Source organism: Adiantum capillus-veneris, chromosome 6, assembly GCF_014529385.1.
Source record: "Adiantum capillus-veneris isolate H3 chromosome 6, ASM1452938v2, whole genome shotgun sequence".
NCBI lineage: Eukaryota > Viridiplantae > Streptophyta > Polypodiopsida > Polypodiales > Pteridaceae > Adiantum > Adiantum capillus-veneris.
Genome location: NC_140936.1, coordinates 35,197,191 through 35,216,825, shown reverse-complemented (window position 1 = coordinate 35,216,825; position 19,635 = coordinate 35,197,191). Strand labels below are relative to the sequence as shown.

The 19,635-nt window shown below is 46.5% G+C and overlaps 1 protein-coding gene across 1 annotated transcript in view; it reads right to left on the bottom strand.

The window, feature by feature from the left end:
- The window catches only part of LOC147455343 (Peroxisomal membrane 22 kDa (Mpv17/PMP22) family protein), a 113,225-nt gene continuing 93,590 nt past the window's right edge, over window positions 1-19,635 (bottom strand). The window contains exon 3 of the mRNA XM_086514146.1: window positions 1-546. Coding sequence (XP_086370272.1) covers window positions 144-546 — 403 coding nt within the window. The 3' untranslated portion in view covers window positions 1-143. The remainder of the gene's footprint in view (window positions 547-19,635) is intronic.

Below are 19,635 nucleotides of genomic sequence, written 5' to 3'. Positions count from 1 at the left end.
TTAGAAGCGAAAACTCATTTGCCTTGCAAAAATAATTCCCTCACAAAATTTGCAAAGCTTCATAGATTTGTTGACATGTTTGAAGCAACTATTTTTTGTATGTTACCCAGACAGTAAGCGCTAGTCCAATAGAAGGAGATAAATTAACCTTTTCCATCTTTCCCTCCTATGATCAAAGATGACAACCAGGCTTTCCAAGGTGCATCATCTTGATGCTTGAACCAGGAAAGAAATGCACTGTCCAGAATGCAAAAAGCATTTACATAAAGCAATTGATGTTCGACAGGGATAAAGCGGAAATTGACAACTTGTACAATAGGCCACATTGATCCCTCCAGAATAAATGCGGGAAGAAAATCCCTCTTCAAGTCTTCCTTCAGTTTCTGGAGAGTGCCCCCAGATGCAAGGCTCATGTAGGAAAAAAACGAAAGCAAATGGATGGGCCCAAAAATCAATCCATCAGCCAATACCTTTGCGGCAATAAACTTCGCCGACTTGGGCTGCAATCTCAATCTGTGCTTCACCACGTGGTCAAGACCTTCGTACCTGTCAAAATTAAACTTCAAAATTTGAATGAAAGATGAGCTAAACACGCAAGCCTGGCGGCCCAACCATGAACATAGCAGTATATTTATACTTGTCAATATGTCTGATCTAATTCCTCCTTTTTAAAATGAATCCAAGAACAAGCCCAATTTCTTTCACTTTCAAAGAAGTTGTAAACACAAGGTGGTAGTCATCCACAAGGCACTAGCTCCGTCATGCAAAGATAAGACTAAATACTATGACATAGCAAAGCCTTAAGTCCTCAATATGAAATGTTTATTAATCCAATTTTGACACTCTCTTGCATAAATGGTTTGTACACGCGTTTTGACAGATGTTGTACACTGATGTGGGCATCTGGCATGACGTGCATGTGGTTCTAGGTTAGCGGAATCAACGAGCCATTTCCCGCGTTGATCCGATTCTCGGGTGGGCAAGTGTGTGACACTTTGCCCTATCTAGCCCTTAGTTGATTTATCATCCCAAATTCTGTCCTATAGAGGGAGCACTCAGCCTAGCATTTCATCATCACATTCCTAGCGCTAGAATCAGGAGCATCTCAGCCCACCGTTTTGCTCCCATCAGCCCTTGCATTTTTGGCAGTAATCAGCCAGCATTAGCAGATTTCAGCCCTAGCCCCATCGTTTCTGCAGATCAGCCTCAGGTTTTCAGATTTCAGCCCATCCCCCTCCCGGAACCAGCTCGGATCTGGCCTCGCGAGTCTTCCCCGTTGCAGTCTAGTACTTCGGCAGCCCATTGAGCCTCCCCTCGGTCATTCCCTCGCCGGCATCGAGTGCTCCGTTGTTGTCCATCACCAACATCATTGAGATCTGCATTTTCAGCCCTACTTTACGCGAGAGATCTGCTACGTTTCACGTTTCTCGTCTGTGTTTTTGCAGCCAGATTTGAGCCCTTCATTCCTCTCACATCTGGAGTGCAATTCAGCCCCAGATCTACCCCTTGGTGGCCATCCGCACTCCCACATCGAGAAGGATCCAAAGGTGCATCAAATCAGCCCCAAAGGTGCCTCGTCTTGAGGAATTACATTGGTGCCGTTTTTCACCCTTAGGTGGTCTTGAGACAAGAAGAGTACTGATCATAGTTATTATGGATAAGGCAGCGGAATAGGGTGAATTGGGTGATGAACTTGTCTGCAACCGCAAGGAAACCACTTCTCCATACCGGGCAGCGAATAGATCTCGTATCTATCGCAATAAATATGCTCGTCGTCAAGGTCCTAGCGTATACCGCCCATCGAACTAGTTATTCTTGTTTCAAAGCATCCAAAGCCTCGGGCTTCTTGTAGTAAGGAGTCTCGTTGTTGAGGCGTCAAACGAGGCCTTTGCGGTTGACTTTACCGGTCCCACCAAAGAGCAGGCAGAGCAAATCGGCCACTCCCACCCTTAGTTCATCACACATCGGGCGCTCTCCCGTCTTCACCGCTCTGTCTTACAAGGCATAAGCCATAAGAACCCAAGCCATGGCATTCATGGATTCAACAAAATACTTGCAGTTTCTCCTCGATGAGCTTCGCGACATTCTTTCGTGCCATCCTCAACAGAATCTTCCGATATTACAAAGTTTTCAATAGTTTTTAATTACATGTTACCCCTTCTGATGCCCCAGGTAATACCTCCTCCTTCGGCACTAGCAAGTATGAGAGCTTCCAACCGGCAACCTTCCCAGCCGTTTGTTCCGACCGGGGGAGTCTTCAGGAATATGGTGCAGCCATCTGACCCTAACCATGTGCAACTACCTTTGCCACCGTCGTTGCCTCTACCTCCCCCACCACCACTATCACCAGGCTACAATGGTTGGAGCTCATATGGATCCCCTTATTATCCGTACTTGGGATATGCGCCCAACCAGCCGAAAAATTTCAAGGATGGTGGCACGACAGTCAACTGTTTCACTCTTTCCGGGGTGAAAGATCGAAAGAAAGCATTGCAGTTCGTACAACAATTTGACTACATCTATGCTTTGGGAAACTATACAGAAGAATCCAAGATTTCTCAAGCAACATGATTTCTTAAAGATAATTTGATGCAACGGTGGAGTTTAATCGCAACACAACCGCATGCTCCAAGGACATGGCAAGCTTTCAAGACAGTCTTTGCATGCATTTATATGACTTCTCTCTTTGAAGTCCCGATTTTGGTAGTGGGGCAACTTGAAAATGCTTGCCACCGAAACCATGCACGATTATAACCAAAGATTTCTCGACGTGGAGCTTCCGGTGTCCTTCTTTAGGTTCTTCCTTTGGGGGCCCAATGAGAGCGATACACCATTGGACTACCATCACCATTGCAGGAATATTGTCTCTTCGAACAAGTCTCCACCATGCAAGAGCTTATGGACCATGCTGCGGTAGACTACAAACTGATGAAGGGAAAGCCAGAGTTTTGCACAAAAGAACCTCCGGCCACTAACCACAACTCTCGGCAACAACGAACAAATTCTCAAAAGCACACGCCTAAAGCTCTGATACCACTGTCAAAAGACGAGCACCACGTGCCAACCGAAAAGAACAGACTAAACAGACTTTTAGCACTTCAATAACAATTGAACTGAAAGACAGAGAGAGCACACATGACACGGAGTGGCGTTCAACCCCGGAGAGAGTACTCGCCCCAAACCTTGGCGCCCCTTTCGATATTTCGTTATATTACATGAACTTGGTACAATGCAAGTACTCACGCTCTGCACCCTCACCCAGAAGTGTGTCAGAGAACATCTCGTCCAAAAAGCATGAGCCCAAAAAGCTGCCAGCACGTTTTGTGGAAGTTCGTACAGCCTGCTACGTCATCAGCACAAAACACGAGTGCCACGTCATCAACAATTTCACAGGGAATTGAGTGTGTGAGTGGTCTTGCTTTAGTTTAATGTCTTTATGTCACTTGGGCCCCATCGAACGGGGTCCCATAAGTTGGTAGGAACTCTTGTTTAAAAATAGGCCACTCGGCAAGACTTTATAAGTTGATAAAACTACTTCTTCTGTTTCTTTTACTTCTCCACTTAAGAGTTGAGGCTCCTCCGCCAAGATCTGCACGTGGGCTTCGATCTTCAGTGGCTTGACACGTCAGCAGTTTGTGAACAACCCCCTTCTTGAAAGAAAGTAATCGCCACGATTACCATATACCTGCAAAACAACTCAAGTTAGCTCAAAAAAATTCAAACGTTATTCCAAGGGACGTTCCGTGGAACAATCACTTTTCTCAATCCAAATCGGAGCTCTTGATATCATGGGTCGTTGATTTCCCAGAAGTATCTCATCCAATAAGGAGTCTCATTCCAGATCGGAACTCTTGATATCTTGGGTCGTTGACTTCCGAGAAATATCTCATCCAATAAGAAATATTCAGTGGTTGATACATCACAATGCAACACAAAGGCTCGCGTATGCATGTTACAAGACATAGAAACATAAAGCCGCCGATGAACACTCCCCCTGCAAATAATCATCTTTGTCCGGGTCATGAGTTGTTCAACGACTCCCTCATCACTCCTCCTGCAAGTAACCTAAAAAGGTTCATGCCATGAGATATAGAGGCCTTTTACAACCAAATGGCCCCCCAACCGCAGCGTGCGTCGTTTGGAGGTGCTGAGAGTAACCACTGCTCAGACTTCTTAATACACCCCCGGTAAAGAACCATTCAAGTCAGGGCCATGACTAAAAACAACACTTTTCAAACATTCAATACTCTCCACGCAAATAACCACAAGGGTCCGGGCCATGAGTATGAGGAAGTATTCTCAAATATCATGTCTTATTACTCCACCCGGGAGTAAAATCACTAATCATTGAAACCAATATTAATACTAGAGTCCAACAATTTAGATCGGCACCAATACAGGTTTAAAATAGATACCATCCATTTCAAACAAATTTCAAATACTTTCTCAAATAGAGTTCAAAAGTATAACCAGACAATTCATTCAAGTTTTTCTTCAGACATTCGAACTTTGAGGACAACTGGCTTGTCATTCTGCATCACGGTAATTGTAGGTTCTGGATTTGGATTGTCACGTAATTCTTGTAATGCCAAGGCATGCACAAGAGAACGTCACAGTTGCCCAACTTCATAATGTGAAAATCGCCTCTTTCGCCATATCCTTGGATGGTTGTTACTGGAAGAGCACCAATGAGAGGTACCACCTTCTGGGTCTGACCAGTGGCTAACTCGGCTTCGATTTCACCACCCTGTGGATCATAATCAAAGTCCATCTGCTTCACGAATTCCTGATGGATGAAGTTTTCGGTAGCTCTTGGGTCAAAGAAACTTACGGCTTTCTATCCGTTGAATTTGCCATATGCTCGACACAATTAATTTGTACTTTCAAGCAGAGTAACTGGGAACGGGCGGAACGGAGCCCCTCGTTCCTGGAACGTGTTCCCACCCCCCTTTGGCAACCGAAACGGAAACGGAACTGGAACGGTGTTCCGCTCCAGGTCAAAACCGGAAGGCGAGGCGGAACGGGGTATGGAATGGGTGCGGAACGTGCATTCAAAAAAAAACAACCGTTTTCAGATTTTTGAAAACTCTCGCCGTTTGGGCCTTGGATGCCTTGTGAAATTTGAACATTTGAGGAGAGGGGGAGGGCTCTAGCCTCTCCTATTTAAAGCCTTATGGGCAAGCTCAATCTCACCCCTCCCTCAAGGCTTAAGCTCATCTCTCAAGCCTCATTGTCATCCCTCCGTCCGGTATCAAGCTCCCAACCTCAAGCTCTCTCCTTCTCCCTTGGGCCTCAAGGCTTTAAGCCTCAAGGCTCAAGCTTGAAAGTTGAAGCTCCATCTCTCTCTCTCCATCTCTCCCTCAAGGCTAACTCTTGTAATTTGAAGCTCCATCTCTCCCTCTTCCCTCAAGCCTCAAGGCTCTCTCCCTCTACCTTGGGCCTCAAGGCTTTAAGCCTCAACGCTCAAGGCTCAAGCTTCATTTCTTCCTTTCTCTCCCTCTTCCCCTCTTTCGCTCAAGGCTCGATTGACGGTTTGACCACCTCTCTCTCTCTCTCTCTCTCTCTCTCTCTCTCTCTCTCTCCCTCCTCGACTCTCATCACTTATGGCCCAAGCTTCCGCATCAAGTGAACGTGTGCCCTCGGGTGCAAAGAAGAAGAAGGATGAAGCTTCATGGTTGGACGAAGTGCATTCACGAGTGTTGGGAAAGTCCGACGGTGCACGTGCATGGAAGTGCAAACTATGTGGCTTTGAACGGCAATCCAGCACAACCAAAGTCCGTGCTCACCTCCTTAAGCTAGAGGGACAACAAGTAACAATATGCAAGGCGATCAATGAGCAATTTTTGAAGCATTTGAAGCCAAGGATGCCACCATCAAAGCCAACAAAGAAGAGAAAGAAGCGGCAAGGCCTAAGAGTCCCGCAATCGACCCCAATGACTTGATTTTTCCCTCTTCTACACCTTCTTCATCGGTTGGTAGTGATAGTAATGCGGCAACGACGAAGACAACGGCGACAACATTTCGATCGGCATTTTCAATGCCTAATACTAATCCGGTCTCCACTCCCAAATCTCATCAACGCACCCTACATACTACTTGGGATCCAAAAAGGAAGAAGGATGTGGATGCAAGTGTTGCCCGCATTTTCTATCATGATCACGTTCCCTTCATAAAGGCTCGGTAAGACTTACTATCATTTTCTCACAATTAATCATCTCGATTCTCATTCTCATTTGAATAGTAAATCCTAATACCTGTTGTGTGCAATGTGTAGGTTGGAGTACTTCAAGACCATGTGCGTGAGGATTGGAGAGTATGGGACACGCTATGTGCCACCCTCTTCGAGGCCCTCCGCACTACTCTACTCGACAGAGAGAAGGCCGTTGTGGAGATGGCAACCCTCAACATGAAGAGGCAATGGACGAAGTATGGCGTGACCCTCATTGCGGATGGATGGAGCGACACTAGAAGGAGGTCCATTCATGGCATTGTTGCCTATTCCAAAGGGGAAATTCATTTTTGCCCACTTCCATGGCGCCACAAAAACAGGAAAATCAACAGATGTCCTTGCAGGAGAGTGGGCCTCCGCCATAGAGACCATTAGGACAGATCTTGTGATAGGGCTAGTCATTGACGAGGAGGCATCAAACAGGGCAGCCGAAGCTATTTTGGAAGGCGCTTATCCTCAAATCACGGTGTCCGTTTGCATGGCACATTGCCTTAACAACCTCTTGAAGGATTTCAGCAAACTACCTTGGATAGAGCCTCTCATTGCATCCACGTCCAAAGTGGTTGCTTTCATCAACAACCACAACATACTTCGAGCCGAGTTCTTGAAGCGGTCGGGGAGCAAAGCGCTTCTAAAGTATTATGAGACCCACTTTGCCTACAACTATCTTATGGTAAGCCGCTTTGTAGAGTGTCAAAAGTGCAGTGCGGCACCTCTTCATCAGTACAAAGTTTGATGAGACTTCCCATGCGAGTACCGCAGGGATCATTTGTACAAGGAAGGTAGAGGATCCTGAGTTCTGGGAGTCCCTAAAGACTATTGACAAAATGTGAAACCGGTGATCCGCTTGCTTAGAGTGATGGATGGCATGCAACCTTGCATTGGCAAGGTCTATGAAGCAATGGATTGCATGGTCGAGGTGCTTGAAGATCTTGAGAAGGACCCAAATAGGCTTGAAGAAATCAAATACCTTTGCAGTAGCAGGTGAAATGCCTTTAGTTCACCTCTTCATGGTGCAGCTTTTGTGTTGGACCCAGAGTTCCGAGGTGTAGGACGAGCATGATTTGGAGGTGAACACACATTGGAACACCATCTTGAAGAAGCTTCACCCTGATCGGGACATGCAGCGCAAAATCAAGGATCAACTTGCATTTTACAAGGATATGTGAGAATCATTTGGGACAACCGATGCCCAAATTGATCGCACCAAGATCTCCTCCGTCTTGTGGTGGCAAGAAAATGGTTTAGAAGGTCCCGATCTTTAGCAACTTGTCGTCCGCATTCTCAGCCAAGCGGTTAGCTCCTCTTGCTTGGAGCAATTGTGGAGTGTATATAGCCACATTGCATCTAGAAAATGAAACCGACTTGGAGTGAAGAAAGCAAACGACCTTGGTTTTGTCTGTGCAAACTTAAGAATGCTTTGTAAGTCAACATCCAAAGTGACAAATCCTTTTCAACAATGGGAGATGGAGGTAGAGGCAGAGTTCTTAGAGAGGCAGGAGGATCTACGCATGAGGATGAGCCTATACAGGAGGATTGGGATGATATTCATGACGTCGAGGACACGAGTACAGATTGGGAGGTGGGATGCTCTTCTGTCCCTACCCAGAGGTGAACATCAGGCATGAGTCGTGACTCATTGCTCATTGGTTTTTTATATTTGTTTCCTTTGTGGCCGCTGGCTTTGCCCCCTTTTCGTATTGTACTACCACATGAGTGATTGAGTCTTCACATGTCACCTAGTGCCTCTTACAATTGTTATTTAGCACTCTATTCTCTACATGTCTTTTTGTAGCGCCTTGGCTGGCCTTGTAAGCCATCTTTATAATCTATCATCTTTTTGCTCCAAGCTTTTGTGTGGAGTCTGGACTCTATTCAACTTTGAGTTAATGTTCTTTCTATGAAGAATCGAGATGCTTTTGTAAAGGATATGTGTAGTGCATAATCGCATGTAAGCCTTAAGACTGAAGAATCATTGCAAAGCATGCCTAAATAGAATTCTACTTGGACTAATGGGTGTGTGTGGCTCTCTACTAACATAAAGGTTAAATCCAACCTAATTTAAGCATATTTTAAGCTTACCGTTCCGGCCCCTGTTTCCGTTCCGCTTCTAACTTTGCTTTCAAGGCGTATGCCATAGTTGTTATGTACTAGTCCAATGGTGGGTCTAGCTCTCTTAGCAGGAGGTGGTCCTGGAGTTTTGTCGACCGTCGGTATGGGCATCGGCTCTGCTGGTTTGTCAGTCGTTGGGGGCAACCAAAATAGTTATGTCCTGTTTGAAAGCATCCAAAGCATCGGCCTTCTTGTAGTAAGGGGTCTCGTTGTTGAGGTGTCAAACAAGGCCTTTGCGGTTGACTTTCACGAGACTCTCAAGAATTTGTTCATTGTTGCCGAGAGTTGTGGTTAGTGGCCGGAGGTTCTTCTGTGGTAAACTATAGCTTTCGCTTCATCAATTTGTAGCCGACCGCGGCATGGTCTATAAGCTCTTGCATGGTGGAGACTTGCTTGAAGAGACAATATTCCTGCGATGGTGATGGTAGTCCAATGGTGTATCGCTTGCATTGGGCCTCCAAGGGAACGAACTTAAAGGACACCGGAAGGTACACGTCGAGAAACCTGTGATTATAGTCGTCAATGGTTTTGGTGGCAAGCATTTTCAAGTTGCCCCACTCTACCAAATTCCGGACTTCAAAGAGAGAAGTCATATAACTGCGTGCAAAGACTGTCTTGAAACCTTGCCAAGTCCTTGGAGCATGCGCTTGTGTCCCGATTGAACTCCACCACTACATCGCATTATCTTTAAGAATTCTGGCTGCTCGAGAAATCAGAGGGGGCGATCAGCCCCCCCAGGACTACCAGAGCAAGAGACCCTCCAATACAACATAATCAGATGTGTGTCTGTGGGTGCCCTTCCTGGCCCCATACATAGATGACCAAAGGGAGGTAGTGCAATGCCAGGAAAAAAACTCCACGACCCAACAAGAAAAAATAGGAATATAGAGGGCGCCCGGACAAGGTGGGCGGCCGGCCCAAAAGTGGGCGGTCGGACAGTGGAGCCTATATGTATATGCAAGCATGGGTGGCCAGCCAGGAGGCACACTAGCCGTGCATGTATGCCCTAGACCTGACTGAAGCAGCACAGTGGTGTAAATCTAACACACCCTCTCAGCACCAGATGCTAAACGAACCACATAAAGCCGGAGATGTGAGGTAAATGATGAAGATGTCTGTTGCCATGTCCACTAAAGGACAATACTCCGTGAGTGTAGCAACAGTCTGGGGTGTACCAACCTCCCAGAGATCTCCATGGTAAAGTGTCGTCACGACTCACGAGCAATGTAGCAAACTGTCGTACTCTGCCCATGGAGTGTGAAGGTACTGCATGAAGGTCCCCAACTAAGTGTGAACTCCTTGTCGTAAAAGAAGTGTCAGTAGACTTTCAAGTGCCCTGATGGGGAAGCCCAAGAACCGTATGAGAATGACCGAAAGCCTTTCAATGCATGAACCTGTAACCCAAAGTGGCTAGGTGGCTATGCGGCCACAATCTGCGCCATAAACGTCCTCCGAAAGAAGGAAAGCTAGACTAAACAGTCTGCATTGTAGAAGCTACCGTAAGCTGCAGCACTCACCGGGAGACCGCACGGACCACCACTGCATGGTGTCCTATCAGTAGGTAGGGTAATACAAGATGAGGGGAAAGCCAGACTCAACAGTTTGCATTGTGAAGGGCCTTTGAGAAGAGGTGAGGTCGGACCAAGCTGTCTGCATCGTAATCATCCTGTAGTAGTAGGGAAGCCAGACTGAGCAGTCTGAGATGTGAAGTAAAATGGCCAGACCAAGATGTCTGCGTCGTCTTGCCTGTATCTCCTGCCTTCAATCTTGCGGAGTCACCCAAAACATAATCCACACCAACAACGCCACCAATCCGCAACTCGGTGTGGCTCTCGATGTGAATGAGCTGGGAGTGGCCTACTGCCCAGGTCGGGGGATAAGTCTTCCATAAAGTTACGGAGGGTGAGTGTAAGTAACTCTGAAGGTAACAATCCGAATGATTAAGAGTGTAGAAGAGCAATTGCACTACCATCCAAGCCAAGCTCCAGGTGACTCCGGATATAGTCGGGTAATGATATCTGGTCTCCCGCATCTCGCGGGTAAACTCTCCAAGAGAGTCCAAAGCACTTAAGTCCCACTCCAGTCTATAGATCCAAGCAATAAACCTGTCCAAGAAGAGGTCCTGATCCTCTCCCTAAGTCCATGTAGATGTCCTGTCTAAGCAAGTGATCTGACGTGTCGAGGTCAAGTGGTAAGTATCCGTCCACCCAAGATGGTGGTGTCTTCTCTAAGAATGTCCAAATCCCATATGCCATGAGCATGGTCATATCTCGTGTGAACTTCTCTGATGAGTGCATAGGTGTGTCCATAGCAAACCACAAGTCACCACCCCCTCTGGAGTGCGCAACCGCCGAATGATGGCTGGAATGAAAAGAATCGTATGCCCGTAGATGATCAAGCCAATGTAAAAGCAACGTCCTTCATGAAAAACACAGGCCAAGAGGCTGCTGTCCTCCCAAAAACGCAACTACAAATTGATGAAAATGCTGCTGTTCAGCGATTTTCAGCGTGCTCGTATGTTCTCGGCATGGTCTGGAGCGGTGCAGAGTGCACAGCTGTCAGAGGGCTGAAAACAGAGAGAAAACAGCAGGCATTTACAGCTGAAAACTGTAGCAGATGAGGAGGATTCTCGCCGGCAATGCACCGGATGCAAAACCAGGAAGAAAGGCAAGATCTAATGGGGTAAGGCTAGCGCTGCCCCCCTCTTGCAAAAAATCCTGCACCGCTGTCCAAAACGAAGGCATTTCAGCCCAAAACGTAGATTTGCCAAAAACGCAGATCTGGCTGTAAACGTAGGCAGATGGGAAGGGTTTTCCGGCGACGAAATTGCCCAAAAAGGCCAGTGCTGGCAGCCTGATGCAAAAACGCAAGCAGCCCAGCAAAAAACGCAGATCTTGCAAAAAACGCTTGCTGATGTGATCCCTTGGGAGGAGAACCTCTGCAGAAGCGCCTGGTCCATGTGGCATGGAGAGCCTGAAGCGGTGATAGCATGTGAGAGTGCGCGTGCGTAGAGAGAGAGAGAGAGAGAGAGAGAGAGAGAGAGAGAGAGAGACGCTGATGTAGGGAAGAGGGGTCGATCAGTCCCCCCATGACTACCAAAGCAAGAGACCCTGCAATACAACGTATCAGATGTGTGTCTGAGGATGCCCCCCTAGCCCCATATATAGGTGCCCAAAGGGAGGTAGGGCAATGCCAGGAAAAAACCCCAACGACCCAACAAGAAAAAATAGGAATATAGAGGGCGCCGGACAAGGTGGGCGGCCGCACAGTGGAACCTATATGCATATGCAAGCATGGATAGCCAGCCCGGAGGCACACTAGTCGTACACATGTATACCCTACACCTCGGTGAAGCAGCAGAGTGGTGTAAATCTAAGAGCCTGGTGACTAGTGGTGGCGGTGGGGGAGGTGGGGGCAACAACAATAGCAAAGGCGCTTGCACAGGGTCAAGGTCAAATGGCTGCACCATATTCCTGAAGACTCCCCCGATCAAAACAGACGGCTAGGAAGGTTGCCAGTTGGAAGCTCTCGTACTTTCTAGTGTCGGAGGAGGAGGTATTACCTGGGGCATCAGAGGGGGTAACATGTAATTCAAAAACCGTTGAAAACTTTGCAGCATCGGAAGATTTTGTTGACAAAAGAATGTCGCGAAGCTCGTCGAGGAGAAACTGCAAGTATTCTATTCAATCCATGAATGCCACGTCTTGGGTTTCGTTATGGCTTATGCCCTGTAAGACAAAGCGGTGAAGATGAGAGAGTGCCCGATGCGCGATGAAGCAAGGGTGGGAGTGGCCAATTTGCTCTATCTGCTCTTCGGTGGGACCGGTATGCACACGCCCGAAGCTCTAATACCACTGTCACAAGACGAGCACCACGTGCCAATGGAAAAAAAACAAACTAAACAAACTTTTAGCGCTTCAATAACAACTGAACTGAAAGAGAGAGAAAGCACACGCAACACGGAGTGGCGGAATTCCACCCCAGAGACTACTGGCCCCAAACCTTGGTGCCCCTTTCAGTATTTCTTTATATTTGAACTTGGCACAATGTCGGTACTCACCCTCTGCACCTTCACCCAAAGTGTGTTAGAGAATGAGCCCTCTACACATATTTAAAGGCCCTTGGCCTATGAAAAGCAGATACATGAAAAGCTTCAAACTCAAAAACATCTGGTCCAAAAAGCTTGAGCCCAAAAAGCTGCCAGCGTATTTTGCGAAAATCAGTACAACCTGCCACAACATTAGCGTAAAGCACGGGCATTAGTACAACTACCACATCATCAGCAATTTCCAAAGAAATTGAGAGTGTGAGTGGTCTTGCTTTATTTTAATTCCTTTACATCACTTGGGTCCCATCGAACGAGGTCCCATAAGTTGGTGGGAACTCTTCTTTAAAAATAGGCCACTGGACAAGACTTTGTAAGTTGGTAAAACTTCTTCTGCTACTTTTACTTCTCCACTTAGGCCAAGATTTGCAGGTTGGCTTCGTTCTTCAATGGCTTGACACGTCAACGTTCCCCCTTCTTGAAAAAAGTAATTGTCCGTGATTACTGTATATCTGCAAAACAACTCAAGTAAGCTCATAAATTTCCGAGGGTTATTTCGAGGGACATTCTGAGGGACAATCATTTTTCTCGATCCAAATTGGATCTCTTGATATCTTGGGTCATTGATTTCCCAAAAATATCTCACTCCAATAGGGAGTCTCATTCTAGATCAGAACTCTTGATATCCTGGGTCGTTGACTTCCCAGAAATATCTCATCCAATAAGGAATATTCAATGGTTGACACATCACAATGCAACACAAATGCTCACATATGCATGTTACAAGACATAAATACGTAAAGCCGCCGATGAACACTCCCCCCGCAAATAACCACCTTGGTCCGAGCCATCAGCTATTCAACGACTCCCTCATCACTTCTCCCGCAAATAACCTTAAAAGGTCCGGGCCATGGGATATAGAGGTGTTTTACAACCAAACGTCCCCTAGAGCGTCGCTTGGAGGTACTGAGAGTAACCACTACTCAGACTTCTGAATACTCCCCCCGTGAATAATCATCCAGATCCGGACCATGAGTAAAAACAACACTTTTTAAACATTCAATACTCCCCCGGCAAATAAACCATGAGTATGAGCAAGTATTCATGTCTCACTACTCCACCCAGGAGTAAAATCACCAATCATTGAAACCAGTATTAAAACTAGAGTCCAGTTCAAATCCGCACCAATACACGTCTCAAACATATATCATTCATTTCAAACAAATTTCAAATAGTACTTAATCAAACAGAGTTCAAAAGTATTAAAACAACCACATAATTCATTCACGTTTTTGTTCAGACAATTGAACTTTGAGGAGGCTGGCTTGTCATTCTGCATCACAGTAATTGTATGGTTCCGGATTTGGATTGTCACGTCATTCTTGTCATGCCAAGGCATGCCCAAGAGAACGTCACAGTTGCCCAACCTCATAATGTGAAAATCGGCTTTTCCGTGATATCCTTGGATGGTCACTGGAAGAGCACCAATGAGAGATACCACCTTCTGGGTCTGATCGGTGGCTAACTTGGCTTTGATTTCGTCACCTTGTGGATCATAATCAAAGTCTATGTACTTTAGGAATTCTAGATAGATAAAGTTTTCGGTAGCTCCTGGGTCAAAGAGAATTAGGGCTTCAAACCGTTGACTTTGCCATATGCTCGACACAATTAATTTGTACTTTCAAGGCGTATGCCATAGATGTCATGTACTAGTCCAACGGCGGGTCTAGCTCTCTTAGCTAGAGGTGGTTCTGGGGTTCTGTCGACCGTTCATGTCCTCTTTGAAAGCATCTAAAGTATCTGCCTTCTTGTAGTAAGGTGTCTCATTGTTGAGGAGTCAAACGAGGCCTTTGCGGTTGACTTTCACGAGACTCTCGAGAATTTGTTCGTTGTTGCCAAGAGTTGTGGTTAGTGGTTAGAGGTTCTTCTGTGGTAAACTCTAGCTTTCCCTTCATCAATTTGTAGCTTGGTCCATAAGCTCTTGCACGGTGGAGACTTGCTCGAAGAGACAATATTCCTACAATGGTGATGGTAGTCCAATGGTGTATCGCTCGCATTGGGCCTCCAAGGGAACGAACCTAAAGGACACCGAAAGGTACACGTCGAGAAACCTTTGGTTATAGTCGTCCATGGTTTCGGTGGCAAGCATTTTCAATTGCCTCACTCTACCAAAATCCGGACTTCAAAGAGAGAAGTCATATAACTGCGTACAAAGACTGTCTTGAAAGCTTGCCAGGTCCTTGGAGCATGCGGTTGTGACGTGATTGAGCTCCACCAATGCATCACATTATCTTTAAGAATCTTGTTGCTCGAGAAATCTTGGATTCTTCTGTACAATTTCCCAAAGCATAGATGTTGTCAAAGTGTTGTAGGATCTACAATGCTTTCCTTCGATATTTCACCCCGGAAAAAGTGAAAAATTTGATTTTCGCACCGCCATCCTTGAAATCTTTCGGTTGGTTAGGCATGTATCCCCGGTATGGATAATAAGGGGATCCATATGGGCTCCAATCATTGTAGCGTGGTGGCAGTGGTGGTGGGGGGTTTTTGCCCTATTTTCTTATCGTGGGGCTAGACGTGTGGGTCAGGCAGCTTTGTTGGAGACCTGCTTGAGAGAGGGTAGGAACACCTTGTGCGTTTTGTGCTTAGCACTTAGGGTGCTTCTCTTGGGGCAGCCCTAGCATGAGGGAGTGGGACCAGCGTTTTGAGCAACCTACCGTTTCCAACACCCTTGCGACCTCCCTCTGGCATGGGCTATCCAGCAGCACCAAGTCCACAACATCATCCAAGTGGCTGTCACATGTATATCTAACCCTATGTGCAAGTGGACAAGTTGTAACTCCTTCTAGGGTTTAAGACAGACTAGGAAGCATTCTGGCACCTTTGTGAGCCTGTTCGCAAGACGCGCATGTCCATGCACTTTAGTTAGTTGCATACCCTCTAATTGCATATGATCACCACCGGTGTTTGCTAGGTGTAGGCATTGGGCAGTGTTCTCATTATAGAACTTTAGCATTAGTATCTCGCCTAGGTGGTTATTAGCATATGAAGCACCTCTTATTAATGATGTCATTGTTATTAGTAAGTGACCCACGTATTAGAAGTCGTGGGGTCTTCCTCAACCTAGTGCTCGACCCCACTCTGCAAACCTATAAAGGAGGGCCTAGGGTTCTCCCTTCAATCATCAATCAGTTCCCCATAAGCGGTCAGCGCCCTCGACACCAACAGCACTGTCGTGGATTGATCTCAGTGGATGGTGTCAGTGAGGTGGTTATACGACACCGAAAGCTTTTTGTGGTAAAGAAGATATTTCATTATACTTTCTTTGGATTGAACGGATCTTTGAAGTGAAAGAAACTTTGGACTGAAGGGAACTCTTTCTCCTTGACAGGAGAGAACTACCCTAGGCTAGGAAGCCACCTCACCTTGAATTGAAGGAAGCTAAGCTATTTAGTATCCTTTGGACTTAAGGAAGCTGGAAAGAAAGCTCTCCTTGAGTCCTTTGGACTGAAGAAAGCTGGCAAGAAAGCTTTCCTTTGGACTAAAGGGAGATACTTTTCTTTGGACTGAAGGGAGATCCTGATGTCTTATCATGTTATTTTGGATTGAATGAAGCTCTTTCATTGATGTCTTATTATGCTTATTTGGACGGAAGGGAGCGTCTTTATTGATGTCGTCTTATCATGTTAATTTGGACGCAAGGGATTGATATCTTATCGTGTTAATTTAGACGGAAGGGAGCTGCTCTCTTCTCTCTTGTTAGACTAAAGGAAACGCTACTCTTTATCCCATACCACAGGAAGCATCCTGCCCTTCCTCTGTGGTCCTTCTCTCAAGAAGTTGCTACTTGCAGATAATGAATTGTCTGGGGCAATGCCCTCGGACGGTTTAACCTTGTCACATGAGATATCATAATTTTGTGAGCGGCAAAGCCACTGCCCGTCTTGCCTTACCTGCAGGAAGGAGTGGGCCAATTTCATTTCATTGAGGGAGATCTGCTCAGCGACAAGCCAACTGTGATTGCTGGTTCTCACCTTTTCAACAGCACGGCACAATTCTACCCACCTTGGCAAACTGCAGCTTAAAGTAGCTTCTTCGCATTACACGCAGCATTCCTTCAGTGGTCTCATGCTGGCGAATCAATTACTTGCATCTGGGCCCTTGTCCGGCACAATCCCGCACACATTGGATTGGGTGATTTGAAGTTTCTCATCTGGTTAGATGCTAGTGGCAATTAGCTAGAGGGCAGCATTTCGTTGGAGCCGGCCATGGTAGGAATACGGCTGGAGGTTATAGAGAGATTCATTAACCCTAAATTAGCATTTTTCTTCCCCATCAACATCTCCCAGAGCCATTGGCGTTTTCAGACAGCAGCCCATCAGCGCCAGCGCTTTCCCATTATAGATCAACCTTGGTGTTTCCACTGCATATCAGCCTTGGCGTTTTCCCTCAGCATCAAATGCATCCTAACGTTAGCAGATTTCAGCAATCAGAACCTCAGCCAGCCCAGCATTTTTCAGCCATAATCCTCAGCATCAAAGTTATTGGTTCTCAGCCTCTGCATACCCAGATCAGCCCCGGGGGATTGCCGATCTGAACCAGATCCCATAGGGTTTTCAGATTTCACCCCATAGCCTCATTGCAGTTGCAAATCCAAGTCAGGTCCCATAGCGTTTCAGATGTCAGCCCTTAGCCTCTCCGTACCATCAAGTCTAGGCATTCAATACATGATCCCGTCAACATCTCACCATCTAGATCCATTGTATCATCATTTCTGCAATCTAAAGCAAAAACCACTCTAGCAATAGAGTGGGGGGCCCTTGGAGGGGGGTTTGGACCCTATCTAGTGACACTCACTCTCTCTCTCTCTCTCTCTCTCTCTCTCTCTCTCTCTCACATAAAACCTTCACTCACAGTATCATTCTCTCTTCTCTCTCTCTCTGTCTATTGCACATCTCTCATTAAAGTAAAGAAACCTTGTGTACATACCAAGCACTCATCATGAGCTATCACCATCAACCAATTCCGCTGCACATAACAGTGGCATTCCCATAGTTATCCTTTCCCCACAGCAGCCCACACATGGGCAACCTGTTGCAGAGGCAGAGCACAAGTGCTGGCCTAGGAGAACAGAGAATCTATGAGGTCCCGTACCGAGTAGCCTTGAGGCATGTATGCTCTCTCTCCAGATCCATCTTTCTTCCAGGAGGAGCTGCAGTTTGCCTTGTTTCCAATTAGTCTTGAGTTGTTGCTGATGTTGAGGCCGAGTTAGAGGTCTCGTGTGCACAAGCAAATGGTAGTAGTAGTTGTGTGTACAAAGGGTCTCAATCGAGGACATGTCACATCTATGTTGCACTACCCTTGTACACTTGTATATGCAATTTGTCATCAACATCAAAAGCCTTTTCCAAATATCTCTCTCTCTCTCTCTCTCTCTCTCTCTCTCTCTCTCTCTCTCTCTCTCTCTCATGTCATCCCCAACCTCACCTATGGCAACAAGCAAACTCAAATATATGCTTCACTCCAAACGAATTTCCATCATTGAATTGGAAATGAAAGCATGGAGAAAAGAGATGGAAGATTGGAGGAACGCGAAGACCGTTTTCCTCCGAGAAAATGAAGAAAAGGAGAAGAGGTGGAAGGACGAGAAGGATCATCTTCTCAACAAGATCGCCACGTTGGAGAATAGCATTTTGGACCTCCACAAAGAAGTGTTGGAAACACGGTCAAAAAATGGGCTTGAAGAGGGGGAATTTCAGCCCTCTTTGAGGGAAGAAATTGACAACATCAATGAGGAGAAGAAGTCATGGGCCGCGGTCATATCCGAAACGCAAAAGAAAGTAGAGGAGGCCGAAAAATGGATTGAGGTTGCCAAGAAAGGGAAAGGTAAGGAAGCTCCTTGTACACCCACTCTTATCAACATGACCCTCGAAGAGGAACAAAGAAGGAGGGTGCGGGCTCTACATGTGAGGGTAACCGGCCTCAAGGACATAAACAATGTGGAAAAAGAGGTCACAAGCCTCACATCAATGATGGGGGTGGAGAAGCCTTCACACACAAAGGCATGGAGAGTGGGCAAGAAGAGTGAGGGCCCCGGAGAATCTTCAAAGGAAAGAGCTCTCATACTACGCTTCCCTTCATTGGAAGAGAAGAAGGAATTCTTGAGGAAGAGACCTACTCTCAAGAAGACAGGTATTTTCTTAGGCGATGACCTCACTCTCTCACAACTTGCGCATATGAGAGAAGTAATGCCCGAGATTCAAGCGGCAAGGGAGAAGGGGAAGATGGCCTTTTACAGAGATGGTCGGGTGGTGATTGTAGAGCGGCGCTCTACATGACGGTGCGAGACCTATGGGACCACATTGAGGATGGCGACTTGGAATTGTAATGGGTCTATGAGGTTGGATGTTGGTGCCTTTGAGGACAGTTTCAGAGACAAGGACATTGTTTTCTTTTCAGAGACTCACCAGGCCCCTGGCCAACTGTTGCCACATGTGGTGGGATACAAATGGGAGACAGCCCACAGAACAGTCACGAGATCTGAGCATGGGAGTAGAGGTTCAGGAGGAGTAGCGGTGTTGTTTAGGGAGGAGCTACAGCCACTACTACATATTGTACGGAGAGATGATCAGGCTAGATACATGTGGGTGAGGCTGAGAGCTGACACAGGTCGATTTCTATATATTGCTATATGTTACTTCCCCCCCCCAGTACGTCAGTATATGCTGTATCCAGAGGGCAGTCGCCTTTCTCAATTCTAGATGATGATATATGGGAGTTTTCTAGGGATGGTGATATCATCCTCCTAGGAGACTTCAATGCTCGAACGGGCAACTGTCAGACAGTCTTCTACGACACTTCAGATGAGATGCTTAGAGAGTTGGATGTGGGTGAGCTGGGGTTTGACAGATGCTCACATGACAGAGGGCAGACTGAGTATGGGAGATACCTCACGGAGATGACGACTACACATGGGCTAGCCATACTTAATGGCTTACAGCGGTTTCCTCGAGCAGCAGGCTTCACATGCTTTCCACACAGACATGGGGCCAGTACAGTGGACTATGTTATGACACAGCCGAGCTTTATTCCTTGTATTCAGGATTTCACAGTGGGAGCCAGACCAGTGGGCGTAGTAGTGGATCATGCTCTCTTGACACTGTCCGTATCTTTTCAGTTTAGTACAGCCCAGAAATCAGGAGGCAGGTCACACACCCGTTATACATTTACACCAGAGACTGACTCAGTT